The 16,208-nt window shown below is 51.2% G+C and overlaps 1 protein-coding gene across 6 annotated transcripts in view; it reads right to left on the bottom strand.

The window, feature by feature from the left end:
- LOC132383949 (speedy protein 1-A-like) overlaps window positions 1-16,208 on the bottom strand; it is a 31,668-nt gene that overhangs the window by 14,435 nt on the left and 1,025 nt on the right. Inside the window, exons 2-5 of one of the 6 annotated variants that reach the window (XM_059955151.1) lie at window positions 14,321-14,368; window positions 10,850-11,090; window positions 8,932-8,990; window positions 4,908-4,993 (exon numbers count right to left, since the gene is read on the bottom strand). In XM_059955151.1, coding sequence (XP_059811134.1) covers window positions 4,908-4,993; window positions 8,932-8,990; window positions 10,850-11,090; window positions 14,321-14,368 — 434 coding nt within the window. The other 5 variants (XM_059955149.1, XM_059955150.1, XM_059955152.1 and 2 more) reach the window with 5 other exon arrangements.

Genomic DNA, 16,208 nt, shown 5'->3' on the forward strand with positions numbered 1-16,208 from the left:
CAGTGGTCACTACAACAGGAGGCTCGGTGTCCGGTTTGTGACAGTGGTCACTACAACAGGAGGCCCGGTGTCCGGTTTGTGACAGTGGTCACTACAACAGGAGGCCCGGTGTCCGGTTTGTGACAGTGGTCACTACAACAGGAGGCTCGGTGTCCGGTTTGTGACAGTGGTCACTACAACAGGAGGCTCGGTGTCCGGTTTGTGACAGTGGTCACTACAACAGGAGGCTCGGTGTCCGGTTTGTGACAGTGGTCACTACAACAGGAGGCTCGGTGTCCGGTTTGTGACAGTGGTCACTACAACAGGAGGCTCGGTGTCCGGTTTGTGACAGTGGTCACTACAACAGGAGGCCCGGTGTCCGGTTTGTGACAGTGGTCACTACAACAGGAGGCTCGGTGTCCGGTTTGTGACAGTGGTCACTACAACAGGAGGCTCGGTGTCCGGTTTGTGACAGTGGTCACTACAAAAGGAGGCTCAGTGTCCGGTTTGTGACAGTGGTCACTACAACAGGAGGCTCGGTGTCCGGTTTGTGACAGTGGTCACTACAGGAGGGTCGGTGTCCGGTTTGTGACAGTGGTCACTACAACAGGAGGGTCGGTGTCCGGTTTGTGACAGTGGTCACTACAACAGGAGGGTCGGTGTCCGGTTTGTGACAGTGGTCACTACAACAGGAGGCCCGGTGTCCGGTTTGTGACAGTGGTCACTACAACAGGAGGCTCGGTGTCCGGTTTGTGACAGTGGTCACTACAACAGGAGGCTCGGTGTCCGGTTTGTGACAGTGGTCACTACAACAGGAGGCTCGGTGTCCGGTTTGTGACAGTGGTCACTACAACAGGAGGGTCGGTGTCCGGTTTGTGACAGTGATCACTACAACAGGAGGGTCGGTGTCCGGTTTGTGACAGTGGTCACTACAACAGGAGGGTCGGTGTCCGGTTTGTGACAGTGGTCACTGCAACAGGAGGGTCGGTGTCCAGTTTGTGACAGTGGTCACTACAACAGGAGGCTCGGTGTCCGGTTTGTGACAGTGGTCACTACAACAGGAGGCTCAGTGTCCGGTTTGTGACAGTGGTCACTACAACAGGAGGCTCAGTGTCCGGTTTGTGACAGTGGTCACTACAACAGGAGGCTCAGTGTCCGGTTTGTGACAGTGGTCACTACAACAGGAGGCTCGGTGTCCGGTGTCCGGTTTGTGACAGTGGTCACTACAACAGGAGGGTCGGTGTCCGGTTTGTGACAGTGGTCACTACAACAGGAGGGTCGGTGTCCGGTTTGTGACAGTGGTCACAACAGGAGGCTCAGTCTCCGGTTTGTGACAGTGGTCACTACAACAGGAGGGTCGGTGTCCGGTTTGTGACAGTGGTCACTACAACAGGAGGCTCGGTGTCCGGTTTGTGACAGTGGTCACTACAACAGGAGGCTCGGTGTCCGGTTTGTGACAGTGGTCACTACAACAGGAGGCTCGGTGTCCGGTTTGTGACAGTGGTCACTACAACAGGAGGGTCGGTGTCCGGTTTGAGACAGTGGTCACTACAACAGGAGGGTCGGTGTCCGGTTTGTGACAGTGGTCACTACAACAGGAGGCTCGGTGTCCGGTTTGTGACAGTGGTCACTACAACAGGAGGGTCGGTGTCCGGTTTGTGACAGTGGTCACTACAACAGGAGGGTCGGTGTCCGGTTTGTGACAGTGGTCACTACAACAGGAGGGTCGGTGTCCGGTTTGTGACAGTGGTCACTACAACAGGAGGCTCGGTGTCCGGTTTGTGACAGTGGTCACTACAACAGGAGGCTCGGTGTCCGGTTTGTGACAGTGGTCACTACAACAGGAGGCTCGGTGTCCGGTTTGTGACAGTGGTCACTACAACAGGAGGCTCGGTGTCCGGTTTGTGACAGTGGTCACTACAACAGGAGGCACAGAAGGCTCGGTGTCCGGTTTGTGACAGTGGTCACTACAACAGGAGGCTCGGTGTCCGGTTTGTGACAGTGGTCACTACAACAGGAGGCTCGGTGTTCGGTTTGTGACAGTGGTCACTACAACAGGAGGCTCGGTGTCCGGTTTGTGACAGTGGTCACTACAACAGGAGGGTCGGTGTCCGGTTTGTGACAGTGGTCACTACAACAGGAGGGTCGGTGTCCGGTTTGTGACAGTGGTCACTACAACAGGAGGGTCGGTGTCCGGTTTGTGACAGAGGTCACTACAACAGGAGGTTCGGTGTCCGGTTTGTGACAGAGGTCACTACAACAGGAGGCCCGGTGTCCGGTTTGTGACAGTGGTCACTACAACAGGAGGCTCGGTGTCCGGTTTGTGACAGTGGTCACTACAACAGGAGGCTCGGTGTCCGGTTTGTGACAGTGGTCACTACAACAGGAGGCTCGGTGTCCGGTTTGTGACAGTGGTCACTACAACAGGAGGCTCGGTGTCCGGTTTGTGACAGTGGTCACTACAACTGGAGGCTCGGTGTCCGGTTTGTGACAGTGGTCACTACAACAGGAGGCTCGGTGTCCGGTTTGTGACAGTGGTCACTACAACAGGAGGCTCGGTGTCCGGTTTGTGACAGTGGTCACTACAACAGGAGGGTCGGTGTCCGGTTTGTGACAGTGGTCACTACAACAGGAGGCTCGGTGTCCGGTTTGTGACAGTGGTCACTACAACAGGAGGCTCGGTGTCCGGTTTGTGACAGTGGTCACTACAACTGGAGGGTCGGTGTCTGGTTTGTGACAGTGGTCACTACAACAGGAGGCTCGGTGTCTGGTTTGTGACAGTGGTCACAACAGTGTCCGGTATGTGACAGTGGTCACTACAACAGGAGGGTCGGTGTCCGGTTTGTGACAGTGGTCACTACAACAGGAGGCTCGGTGTCCGGTTTGTGACAGTGGTCACTACAACAGGTGGCTCGGTGTCCGGTTTGTGACAGTGGTCACTACAACAGGAGGCTCGGTGTCCGGTTTGTGACAGTGGTCACTCCAACAGGAGGCTCGGTGTCCGGTTTGTGACAGTGGTCACTACAACAGGAGGCTCGGTGTCCGGTTTGTGACAGTGGTCACTACAACAGGTGGCTCGGTGTCCGGTTTGTGACAGTGGTCACTACAACAGGAGGCCCGGTGTCCGGTTTGTGACAGTGGTCACTACAACAGGTGGCTCGGTGTCCGGTTTGTGACAGTGGTCACTACAACAGGAGGCCCGGTGTCCGGTTTGTGACAGTGGTCACTACAACAGGAGGGTCGGTGTCCGGTTTGTGACAGTGGTCACTACAACAGGAGGCTCGGTGTCCGGTTTGTGACAGTGGTCACTGCAACAGGAGGCTCGGTGTCCGGTTTGTGACAGTGGTCACTACAACAGGAGGCTCGGTGTCCGGTTTGTGACAGTGGTCACTACAACAGGAGGCTCGGTGTCCGGTTTGTGACAGTGGTCACTACAACAGGAGGCTCGGTGTCCGGTTTGTGACAGTGGTCACTACAACAGGAGGCCCGGTGAACGGTTTGTGACAGTGGTCACTACAACAGGAGGCCCGGTGTCCGGTTTGTGACAGTGGTCACTACAACAGGAGGCCCGGTGTCCGGTTTGTGACAGTGGTCACTACAACAGGAGGCTCGGTGTCCGGTTTGTGACAGTGGTCACTACAACAGGAGGCTCGGTGTCCGGTTTGTGACAGTGGTCACTACAACTGGAGGGTCGGTGTCTGGTTTGTGACAGTGGTCACTACAACAGGAGGCTCGGTGTCCGGTTTGTGACAGTGGTCACTACAACAGGAGGCTCGGTGTCCGGTTTGTGACAGTGGTCACTACAACAGGAGGGTCGGTGTCCGGTTTGTGACAGTGGTCACTACAACAGGAGGGTCGGTGTCCGATTTGTGACAGTGGTCACTACAACAGGAGGTTCGGTGTCCGGTTTGTGACAGTGGTCACTACAACAGGAGGGTCGGTGTCCGGTTTGTGACAGTGGTCACTACAACAGGAGGCTCAGTGTCCGGTTTGAGACAGTGGTCACTACAACAGGAGGCTCAGTGTCCGGTTTGTGACAGTGGTCACTACAACAGGAGGCTCAGTGTCCGGTTTGTGACAGTGGTCACTACAACAGGAGGCTCGGTGTCCGGTTTGTGACAGTGGTCACTACAACAGGAGGCTCGGTGTCCGGTTTGTGACAGTGGTCACTACAACAGGAGGCTCGGTGTCCGGTTTGTGACAGTGGTCACGACAACAGGAGGGTCGGTGTCCGGTTTGTGACAGTGGTCACTACAACAGGAGGGTCGGTGTCCGGTTTGTGACAGTGGTCACTACAACAGGAGGCTCGGTGTCCGGTTTGTGACAGTGGTCACTACAACAGGAGGCTCGGTGTCCGGTTTGTGACAGTGGTCACTACAACAGGAGGGTCGGTGTCCGGTTTGTGACAGTGGTCACTACAACAGGAGGGTCGGTGTCCGGTTTGTGACAGTGGTCACTACAACAGGAGGCTCGGTGTCCGGTTTGTGACAGTGGTCACTACAACAGGAGGCCCGGTGTCCGGTTTGTGACAGTGGTCACTACAACAGGAGGCTCGGTGTCCGGTTTGTGACAGTGGTCACTACAACAGGAGGCTCGGTGTCCGGTTTGTGACAGTGGTCACTACAACAGAAGGCTCAGTGTCCGGTTTGTGACAGTGGTTACTACAACAGGAGGCCCGGTGTCCGGTTTGTGACAGTGGTCACTACAACAGGAGGCTCGGTGTCTGGTTTGAAACAGTGGTCACTCCAACAGGAGGCCCAGTGTCCAGATTGTGACAGTGGTCACTACAATAGCAGGCTCGGTATGCGGTTGTGACACAGTGTCTAGAGACAACCTGACAGGAGAAAATCCTAAGTGCCCCAATCTTACAATCTGTAGTGCATATGAGGCTGAATACTACCTGCCACGGTTTATACACATGTACTTACAAAGCCAAGAAGAAGTTCATCCTTGAGTATTCACTTGTATGAAGAAATGCTCGTTTGAAATAGCTGAGGACCATGGCCAGCAAGTACTGAAAGAGAATGAATCTGTCAGGCAAATGGTTGGATGAAGCCCCCCTGCTCCACCCACCACCCACTCCGACAGTTTACTGTACAGAGAACCGCTCATGTGTACCAACAGTTGGGTTCTATGGCAACTTGGAGTCATTTCTGTCCCTGGATTTGCTGGACTGCCCAGGATTATAGAGTTATAAAATAATACAGCACAGAAACAGGCTCTTCAGCCCATCTAGTCCGTGTGAAGCCATTTAAACTGCTTATTCCCATTGACTTTCACTGGGACCGTAGCCCTGTATAACCCTTACTACCCAAACTTTCTGAAATGTTGAAATCGAGCTTGCAGGCACCATTCACACAGGCAGCTCATTCCACACAGTGAGTGAAGATTCCCCTCAAATTCCCCTTAAACATTTCACTTTTAACCCATGACTTCTGGTTGTAGTCCCACCCAACCTCAGTGGAAAAGCCTGCTTGCATTTACCCTATCTATACCCCTCATAACTTTGTATACCTCTGTCAAATCTCCCCTCAGTCTTCTACATTCCAAGGAATGAAGTCCTAACCTGTTCAATCTTTCCCTATAACTCCGGTCCTCCAGACCCGGTAACATTCTTGTAAATTTTCCCTGTACTTCTTCAACCTTATTTACATCTTTCCTGTGGGTGGGTGACCAAAACTGCACACAATACTCCAAATTAGGCCTCACCAACATTTTGTACAACTTCAACATTATCTGGACTTGGTTCCAATACCTGCTGCAGTTAACTTCCTATCCACTCCCTTAAAGGTTTGAACAGTGAGAGAGAGGGTTGCCTAATGTCAGGACAGAGTTCAGCACCAAAATGTGAACTACCAAAATACAACTGGTAAACCACTTGGGTTTAGTCTGGTGTGGAGAGAGAGAAAAAAAATTCACCCATGTCACTAAACTTCAGTCCTGAGGAAAAATCAGAAATGCTGGTATTAATTCAGGCAGGTTGGCGTCTATGGGAAAGTGCCCCCTGACCTACTGAGTATTTCCAGCACTTGGCTTTTAATTTATTTTTCTATACAGTTACAGTGCACAACAGGGCTGTCTGGTCCAGCAGGCTGGCCCACCCAGCAACCCACCTGTTTAACACCAGCCTAACTACAGATCCACCTCTTCTTTGGACCAAATAGACTGAGGTCCTTTTCTAACCGCATCCTGTAGATTCTGAGGCACCATAGCTCCACAGAGCAGGGTGGTGTTTTCGGTGTCTTAAAGTTGTCATTGCCAGAGGAAGGTAATGTTGATGACCTCCCGCGACCTATTAAACGCTCCCAATGGCGGGCGCCTCAAACAGCCTCTGACAACCCAGTTCAGCTCCCGGCCTTCACCCGTGGCTTAGCTACCAAGCCCGGCGGAACCGTTTCTACTGACAGGAGAAGGGGCAAAGGCAGGTTATTGGTGCCTTAGAACCAGCCGCTTTGGGGAGATAAGGCTCATTAACCCAAGGTAGGCAATAAGAAGCAGAAAATTTGTCTCAAATCACTGCTGCCTTGTAGCTATACCCACTCACAGGGAAGGCTTTGGGAGTAAGCCCCGAAGGAAAAATCTGGAGCTGGAGCCTCTAAGGCAGACCTACGTTGAGTTCAACGCAGACTGGCAATTCCTGCGACGCCGCTGGTACCAATCAATAATCGGTCTCTGCCGTTCCTTTGGATTCGTCAGCTGCATGAAGGGGGAAGCCTCCTGCATGGGCAAAAGCTTGCTCTCCATATCATACTGACCTGGCTTGAATGTCACGTCGACTGCTGGGACGCAACATCCACGGTCGACCTCACCCAATGGAGCTCCGTCAGAGGACAATTTACAATGACCATTTAACCTACTAACCAGCGCATCTATGGAACACCCGGGGGAAACCACGCGGCCATGGGGCGAACGTATAGACTCCTTACAGACGGCGTTGGAACTGAAGTCCCATCTCCCAATGCCCCAATTTTAATTTATATTAGGTTCTCATCACCTGACGGATCCTCCACTCCCACTTTGGAACCGGACTCGAGCCAGTCAGACAAGTTAGACGGTAATTAAATGCATTCTCTGCCCCGAACTCCAGCTGAAATGGAAAAAGACAGCTCCTTCCTATTTATGGGAAGATGGGAGCTGAGTTTACAGACAGATCAGTCATGTTCTTATTGAACGGCGGGGCAGGTTTGATGGGCCGGATGGCCGACTCCCCCTACTATTTATGTTCTTACCCCACTGAGGAGCATTCAGTAATTTCAGAACTGGGGCCAAAGATGACTGACTTGGGGAGGAAAGGTCTGAGCTCTGTGCTGGGTTTGGAGGTGTGTCTCTGCCTGTAGCGGACAGAGGGAGGTAAGGGGCTCGCTCTTCTCTTTTTGCTCGTGTGTCTTGCGTATATGGTGGGCACGCTACACTGGTTTCAGAACGTGTGGCCGCTCTTTGCAGGCCGCCCCCAGCACGCGCTTACGGTTGTGTTGGCTGTTAAGGCAAACGACACGCGTGGGTGATAAATAAGTTAATCGGAATCCTAATGACATCGATGGCCCGCGAGCCGCTCCTCTCTCGCATTCAGTGGCCGCTACTGATCGCGATCTGGTCTGGCTGTCATTTAGCCACAGGAAGCCTGCTGAAACTCAGTGTCAGCTTTTGCACCGAGTAGCGATGAGATACTGTAGATTCACCCGAAGAACCAGTCACCACTCCTCCTCAGGACTGGGTGTGACGGCGAGCGTACTGCAGGTCACTGGTGCATCCTCTTGTGCTAATATCTTTATCTATGGCAGTGGGTCCTGAATTTCAACTCTTACGCAGAGCATAGGCCAGAGTAATACAACATGGAAACAGGGCACTTGTCCGCGCCAGCCGGTGGGAACACTGCCATTGACAATCCTGTCTCCCAGTACTCGATCCGGGTGATTCAAGTGCTCACAACCACACTTCCTAAATGCTGTCCGCGGCCTGGTCGCAACCACTCCCTCGAAGCGCTCATGCACGTTTGGCACGCCATTGCAGGGGACAGCCTCGTGGCTGCGAAGCCGGTGGCCTCAGACGCAGGGAGAACACAATCCAAAGATCATCAGGTATGGCATTATAACAAAACACTCCCTGCGTCACGGAGCACTGATTTCTTTGGCCAAGGGGAGGTGCTGAGGGAAACTCCACCACATTGATGATTGTGTTACAGATTGGCAATCGTCTCTAAGCTTCCCACGGGCCGGAAAGGACCTCATCTCTGAACCATTAATGTTCCACAGGCTGCTGCATTGGACTGTCGATGCGTTATTTTTCTTCAAAGTTGACTTTCTTAAACCTGCCTGTATTTTTGTACAATTACGCATAATTGTTCAGTGAATTTTCCAGAGATTTTGGGGTGGCATAATAGCGTGATGGTCAGCATGACGCTTCACAGTGCAGGCGTTCAATTCCTGTCGCTGCCCGTCAGGAGTTTGTGCGTTCTCCCCACCCCCGTGACTGTGCAGGTTTCCTCCTGGTGCTCTGATTCCCCCCCACCCCCCCAGTCAAAAGACGTACCGGTTGGTAAGTTAATTGGTCATTGTAAATTATCCCCTGATTAAGCCAGGATTAAATCAGGGGTTTCTGGGTGCTGCAGCTCAAAGGGCCAGACAGGCCTATTCTACCTTGTACCTCCAGAAAGCAAAACAAAATTACAGTGCAGTTGCCTCTATCTTTTCTCTGGACGTTTCTTGGTTTCGATGGTGGGTGTCCCATGGCTTGAATCAGGCTATTTTTTGTTTGTGTATCTGTTATCAATGGAATTTGTGGCATCCGGTACGAGAGGGTCACGACTACATTCATTTTAGACTTTTATTTCTCTCTACGCTTCTCTTCCTTCTCTGCTCTTGCTTCAGGCCCCATTGTTAGCTCCCGAAGAACGCTTGGATCGCAAGAGTATCGGGACCCAACAGAGCTTTATTAACGACCTTCTCCGAGTACCTTGTCTGCAATCCTGCAGCAACTGTCCATCCACAGGAAGTCCTGAATCACCTCATCATCTGTAAGCAACAGCAGTTTGGTTAAAACACGCGCCGTTATCACCGACTAATTTATAAACACAAGAGACTCTGCAGGTGCTGGTAATCTTGAGGAGCTCAGCAAGTCAGGCGGCATCTACGGAAAGGAACAAACAGTCAACATTTCAGGCAGAGACTCTTTCTTCATCCGGACTGGAAAGGGAGGGCGAAACGGCCAGGACAAGGTGGTGGGGGGGGGGGGGGAAGAGGGGAAGGGTTACAAGCTGGCAGGTAATAGGTGACATCGGCCGAGGGGAATGGAAGGGGGAGAAATTACCAGAAATGCAGAGAAATCGGCATTCGTGCCATCAGGTTGGAGGCTACCCAGACGGAATGTGAGGTGTTGCTCCTCCACCCCGAGAATCCCCCTCAGTACAGATTTGGTGTGGATCATTAAACCCAGCGGATGACTCACAGACAGATTAACTAACTCCCGGAGAGAGAAGTGTCAGAGCAAACACTGGCGGGGGAGGCAATCCTGACTAAAATCCCAGCCCTGCAGCAATGACCGAGTTTCTGCCACGGGCTGCGTGATCACCTCCCATTTCGTACACACTACTCGGCAGCCTGAACCATAAGGCATAGGAGCAGAATTATTGAGGCCGCTCTACCATTCATCATGGCTCCCCTCTCAACTCCATCTTCTCCCCATGACCTTTGACACCCTTACTAATCAAGAACTTCTGCTTTAATTATACCCAAGGACTTGGCCTCCACAGCCACCTGTGGCGATGAATTCCACAGAATCATCATCCCCTTTCGAAAGTGACATCCTAGACTCCTCCATAATAGGACAAATCTTCTCCATGTCCACTCTATCCAGACCTTTCAACTTTCTATAGGTTTCAATGAGATTTGCCCCCCCCCAGCCCCAAATTCTACTGTCCAGGTCCAGAGCCACCAGACGCTCCTCAAATATTAACCCTTTCATTCCTGGGATCATCCTCGCAACCCTTCTCTAAATCAGGGGTTCCCAACCTGACACCCACGGACCCCTCGGTTAAAGGTAGGCGTCGAAGGCATTAAAAAGGCTGGTAAACCCCTCCTCCGGATCCTCTCCAATGCCAGCACACCCTTTCTTAGCCCTGAAGCTCTCATCCAGAGATTCTGTGTTGCGTGTGGACATTGCATACCCCCCGCGTCCCAAAAAACAAAACTCTCAGGCTGGCACGTTGGTTGGTGCGCAGGTGAAAGGCAGAATTGGGGGAGAGTATACGGGATTGTGGGGAGCAGAGATTACAGGAGAAATCAGATTGATCCTTGAGAAAGCCCAGACTTGATGGGCTGAACAGCCTTGCTTACTGAAGGGCAAATGAAAATAAGACTCTGCCTTGTTAAAATGCTAAGCGAACACTTTAGTTACTAAAGCTGCACCCACCAAACGCTGGAGGAACTCAGCAGGCCAGCCAGCGTCTGTGGAAATGAATAAACAGTCAACATTTCAGGCCGAGAGCTTTCCTTGAGGACTGGGGAGGAAGGGGGAAGGTGTCAGAATAAAAAGGTGGTGGGGTAGGGGAAAAGGGAAGGAGACTAGCTGGAAGGTGATGGGGAAGCCAGGTGGGTGGAAAAGGTCAAGGGCTGGAGAGGATGGAATCTGTTAGGAGAGGAGAGTGAAGGAGGAGGGAATGATAGGCTAAGAGATCAGAGCAGGGAATAGAGGAAGTTTTCTTATTCCCCCCCCCCCACCCAGTTAACTGCATTTCCAACACTAACTTTACAAAATGTCAACATCCTCTAAATTTAAAGTTATCTTTCATGACAGAAAAGGAAACCTTTTAAAAAAAAATGAACCCAGGACCAGCAAAAGTAATTCAGTAGGATGAGGAATTTGCCCAACATACCGAGCAGCTTAAGAAAGGCATCAAGCTCTTGGTCTTTTATTACAAATGGAGGCTCTTCTGACATCTTGCTTACTTCCCCTTCGTCCCTCTCCTGCAGCCTGGGCCTCCGAGGCACCAGATCCCGGCCGTGACGTGACAGCTTGGAGACACCTGGCTTCACCAGAACAGTGACCGAAGAGTGGCTCTCGGGGCGGGTCTGCTGGTGCCTCATGGTGGCAAAGGGGAGGCAGTCCGGGGAGGTCTGCGACAAAAACAGGAAAATCAAGCCCCAGCGAGACTCGCGCAGTGCTTTGCCCAGCCCGCGGCAGTCGCCTCGAGATCCTCCTGCCCGTTCCCGCGCCAACCCGACCGCGTGCAGCCTCCTCCACTGCCACGGCGAGGCAAAGCGCAAACTAGAAGAGCAGCATTTCACCTTCCACCTGCGCGGCCTACAGTCTGATTGCACCCGTATGCCCGAGTAAGCTACTAACCCGAGTGTCTGTGGGACGCAGGAGGAAATCGGGAGCGCCCAGCAGAGATGGTTATAAACTCCTTGCAGCCCGGTCACTGACACCATATTAGTGTTTGGCTCACTGCGACCCCAATAAATGTTTAACAATGAATGCATGGACATGAAATTTGCCTCCCAGCCGAGCACACCCTGTGCTCCTTCCACACCGCTACCAGTCTCTCTTCCTTTGCTCACCTTTCCTAGCTCCCCCACACAATCAGGCGACATTACACCCGCCCATCTTCCCACATCCCCACAACTTGCCTGGTTCTCACTTCTACCTTCCACCTCCACGGGAGAAGATTGAGGACGGAGATGAGGAGAACTGTTTCTCCCAGAGAGTGGTGAATCTGTGGAATTCTCTGCCCAGGGAAGGAGTTGGGGCTTCCTCACTATTTAAAATACAGTTAGATAAGTTTTTATATAGTAGTGGAATTAAGGGTTCTGGGGGAAAAGGCAGGTCGATGTAGCTGAGTTTACGGACAGATCAGCCACGATCTTATTGAACGGCGGGGCAGGCTCGACAGGCCGGATGGCCGACTCCTGCTCCTGTTTCCTATGTTCTTATCCCTCGACCTCGTTGCACTGCAAATCTCTCAGTCCCAATGGAAGATCTCGGCAATCACCCCTTTACCTCCACAGATGCCGCTGGACCCGCCGAGATCCCCTCGCAGTTTATCTTAGCTCCAGATCACAACACCCGTCATCGCCCGTGTCTCCACGCTTAGCCGCTGGCTCCCAGAGCACCCTCCTCAGAAACATTTACCCTCTCTTTATTTGCTCTTCTGCAAGTCTGGAATTTTTTTTTTCTGCCATTCAGCTGCTGAAACGGGTAATTCACAGCCATCAATTAAACCACCAGCAAATTTCTGGCGTCCCGGAGGAGACTCCATCTCCTGGAGTGAGCCCACACGTTCGTGAGGAGAATATGTGAACTCCACACAGACCTCCTCTTAAGGTTGGGGTCAATGATGTGTCCCTGGAACTCGAGGGTGATGGGTCAGCTGTCTCACCAGGACCCCGAGTCCAGTACACACTTTAATCTTGGGACACGAGAGCCTGCAGGTGCTGGAATCTGGATAATCGTGTAATCTACTGGAGTAACTTGGTGGGTCAAGCAGCATCCATTGGGGGAGAGGAGGGAAAGGAATCGTTAACAGTTTCAGGTCCAGGACCCTGCATTGGGACTGATTTTGACCGAAACACAAGACCGTAACCAACAGGAGCAGAATGGGGCCACTTAAACCCATCGAGTCTGTTGCACCATTCACTCGTAACTGAACTCCATTTTCCTGCCTTGCCCTATAACCTTTGACACCATTACTAATCAAGAACCTATCAACCTCCGTTTCAAATATACCCAACGACTTGACTTCCGCAGCCGTCTGCGGCAATGAATTCCACAGGTTCACCAGCCTCTGGTCAAAGGAATTTCTCCTCATCTCTCGACCATTCCTTCTCCCCGCAGCTGTTTCTAAACCCACAGTGTTCTACCAGCAGTTTTCTTCTTTTGGCACTTAGTTTAACCTCAACAGCTTGAAATTCCTTATGAAGCTCTCTCGGACGCTAGTTCTCCACCCACGTTAAACCCTGTCTGCCTCACTGGAGAGCTTGTTCTATCAAGGTGCGGAAACTGTAACAAAAAGAGTGAATCAGAGTAGCGGTTAGCAAAACCAGTGCCAGTGACCCAGGTTCAATTCCCACCACGGTCTGTAAGAAGTCTGCATGCTCTTCACTTTCCTCCCTCGCTCCAGAGACGTACAGGTGGGTTAGTTAGTCAATTGGTCACATGGGCGTGGGCTCGTTGGGCCAGAGGGGCCTGTTACTGTGCTAAATGGATACATAAATAAATGGAAAGTGTGTTGGTGTATTAACGAGCAGATATTAATGCACAAATGTGTCAATGCAGCAAGATTGCAGTACGAGATTATTGGAGATCTACATGGCAAGTCGCATGATTGGTACTCAGTTGTCAACCAGCTGGCAGCTGGTACAAACACAATATTCCTGGTGTTTTTGTTTGGGTGGAAGGGGGTGTTGGAACACAACTAGGGGAAGGAAGAGGTGCAGGAGACTTAACGCTCCTCAGAGAGCAGGCCATCATGGCTACAGTCTACCGGCTCAGGTATGCCGGCAGAAGCACAGAGACTCTTGCAGGCTGCCCCAAATGTCGTCCTGTTTCGCTTGGAAATTCCAGCTGATTTGATTCGCTGCAACCGAAAGTCCAGGAACTTAATCAAATGAAGGAAGGATTTGCTACATAGACAGCCAAAGAAACAGAAAAATGAACTTACAGAAGTATTGAAATTTTGGAAGATGGTTGCAAAAAGAGTTTTGTCCATTTTGAAATGCTTCGTAAACTAGGATAACTCCCAAACCAGGGAGGGGCAGAGACGTCCATCCCGTAAAAACCAAGAGCTATGGAAACGGCAGCAGAAGCTCAAAGGACCTCACTCCTGGGACAGAAAAGTACTTTCGCCATAGTTGTTCGGAAGCCACAGGCCCAATCAACCTTCCGTCATCCAGGACCACCACTAGACTGGCCCAGGAGAGAGGACACAGGCAAGTTGTCATCAGCAACCTATGTTCCTGTAGGGTGGCAGCCTTAACTAAACTAACTTGTATGTGAGAATACGAGTGAAATAAAGTGTTCTGGCTAATGAAAGAGTATTAATTGAAGAGCATAAAGATGAATATTTTCTATTATTTCAAAAGATTCATTGTTTCATCCAAATAAGGTGATTGTCATATTGCGAAGGAAGGCAGGAACCTCAGCACAAAGAATCTCAAAAAATTATTTCGTATAATTGGGTTTAAATCTACACCCAGTGATGCTGTTATTCTTGACAGCCAGTATGAACTCTTTCTTGAGAAATATGGATAAGGCAAGAGAATGGGGTTGATACAGATAACGAATCAGCCATGATGGCAGAGCAGACTTGATGGGCCAAATGGCCTAATTCTGCTCCCGTGTCTCTTACTTGCTTAGAATGATTTAACCTGGGGCACCTCAGCAGGTTAGGTCGCATCTGTGAGGGAGAAAGAATCATTGACAATTTTTTTTTGATAGTATAAATAAATATTGTGTAAATCAACTTTGGTCACCCAACCCCAGCCCAAGCGAAAGCAGTTGATTCACTGCCCAGTCAGTACTGGAATTGGGGTTCCCTGAATGTACCCAACATCCTTCCAACCCTCACCGGCTCACAGAGGCGACACACAGACCACCAGAGGGGCAGTTAAAGACGGGTTATAGACATTGGTACTGCCAACATCAATAGGTACAGTTAATGTGAATATATATATATAATATACATTCTGAAATTCAAATAATAGAATTAAAAGGAAAACAAAATTCAGCCAGGCACCCCAAACTAGAATTAGGCAATGTTAACACGAGGAAATCGGCAGATGCTGGAAATTCAAACAACACGCACAAAATGCTGGTGTAGCACAACAGGCCAAGCAGCATCTATAAGAAGCACTGTTGACGTTTCGGGCCAAGACCCTTCATCAGGACTAACTGAAAGGAAAGATACCAAGAGATTTGAAAGTAGTGGGCAAAGGGAAAAAGTGAAATGATAGGAGAAGACCGGAGAGGGTGGGATGAAGCTAAGAGCTGTAAAGGTGATTGGCAAAAGGGATACAGAGCTGGAGAAGGGAAAGGAACATGGGAGGGGAGGCCTAGGGAGAAAGAAAGGGGGGGGGAAGCACCAGAGGGAGATGGAGAACAGGCAGAGTAATGGGCAGAGAGAGAGAGAAAAAAACAAACAATTAAGTATGTCAGGGATGGGGAAAGAAGGGGAGGAGAGGCATTAACGGAAGTTAGAGAAGTCAATGGTCATGCCATCAGGTTAGAGGCTACCCAGCTGGCATATAAGGTGTTGTTCCTCCAACCCGAGTTTGGATTCATCTTGACAGTATAGGAAGCCATGGATAGACATATCAGAATGGGAATGTGTGGCCACTGGGAGATCCTGCTTTTTCTGGCAGATCGAGCATAGCTGTTCAGCGCAACGGTCTCCCAGTCTGCGTCGGGTCTCACCGATATATAAAAGGCCACACCGGGTGCACCGGACGCAGTATACCACACCAGCCGACTCACGGGTGAAGTGTCGCCTCACCTGGAAGGACTGTCTGGGGCCCTGAATGGTGGTGAGGGAGGAAGTGTAAGGGCAGGTGTAGCACTTGATCCGTTTACAAGGATAAGTGCCAGGAGGGGGATCGGTGGGAAGGGACGGGGGGTACAAGTGGACAAGGAAGTCGCGTAGGGAGTGATCCCTGCAGAAAGCAGAAAGGTGGGGGGGGGGGGAGGGAAAGATGTGCTTGGTAGTGGGATCCCCTTGGAGGTGGCAGAAGTTACAGAGAATTATACATTGGACCTGGAGGCTGGTGGGGTGGTAAGTGAGGACAAGGAGAACCCTATCCCAAGTGGGGTGGCAGGCGGATGGGGTGAGGGCAGATGTGCGGGAAATGGGAGAGATGCATTTGAAAGCAGAGTTGATGGTGGAAGAAGGGAAGCCCCTTTGTCTAAGAAAGGAAGAAATCTCCTTCGTCATGGAATGAAAAGCCTCATCCTGAGAACAAAAAGATCAATCTCTTCCCACCCATGTTCGTGACACTTCTCACCTCACTATAAAACCCGCTGATAAGGGGGGAGCTGTTGTTGTCTGGTGTACTGACCTCTACCTGGCCGAGGCACAGCGACAACTCTCTTATTTACCCCTTGCTCCTGCCCCAACGAACTCATTTCTGCATACCTTGACACTGTTTTATCCCCCCCCCATTCAGTCTCTTCCCACCTATGTTCATGACACCTCACGCTTTTAATTTTTTCAATGGTTTTAAGTTCCCTGGCCCCCGCCACCT

Source organism: Hypanus sabinus, chromosome 31 (genome assembly GCF_030144855.1).
Source record: "Hypanus sabinus isolate sHypSab1 chromosome 31, sHypSab1.hap1, whole genome shotgun sequence".
NCBI classification, from domain to species: Eukaryota; Metazoa; Chordata; class Chondrichthyes; order Myliobatiformes; family Dasyatidae; genus Hypanus; species Hypanus sabinus.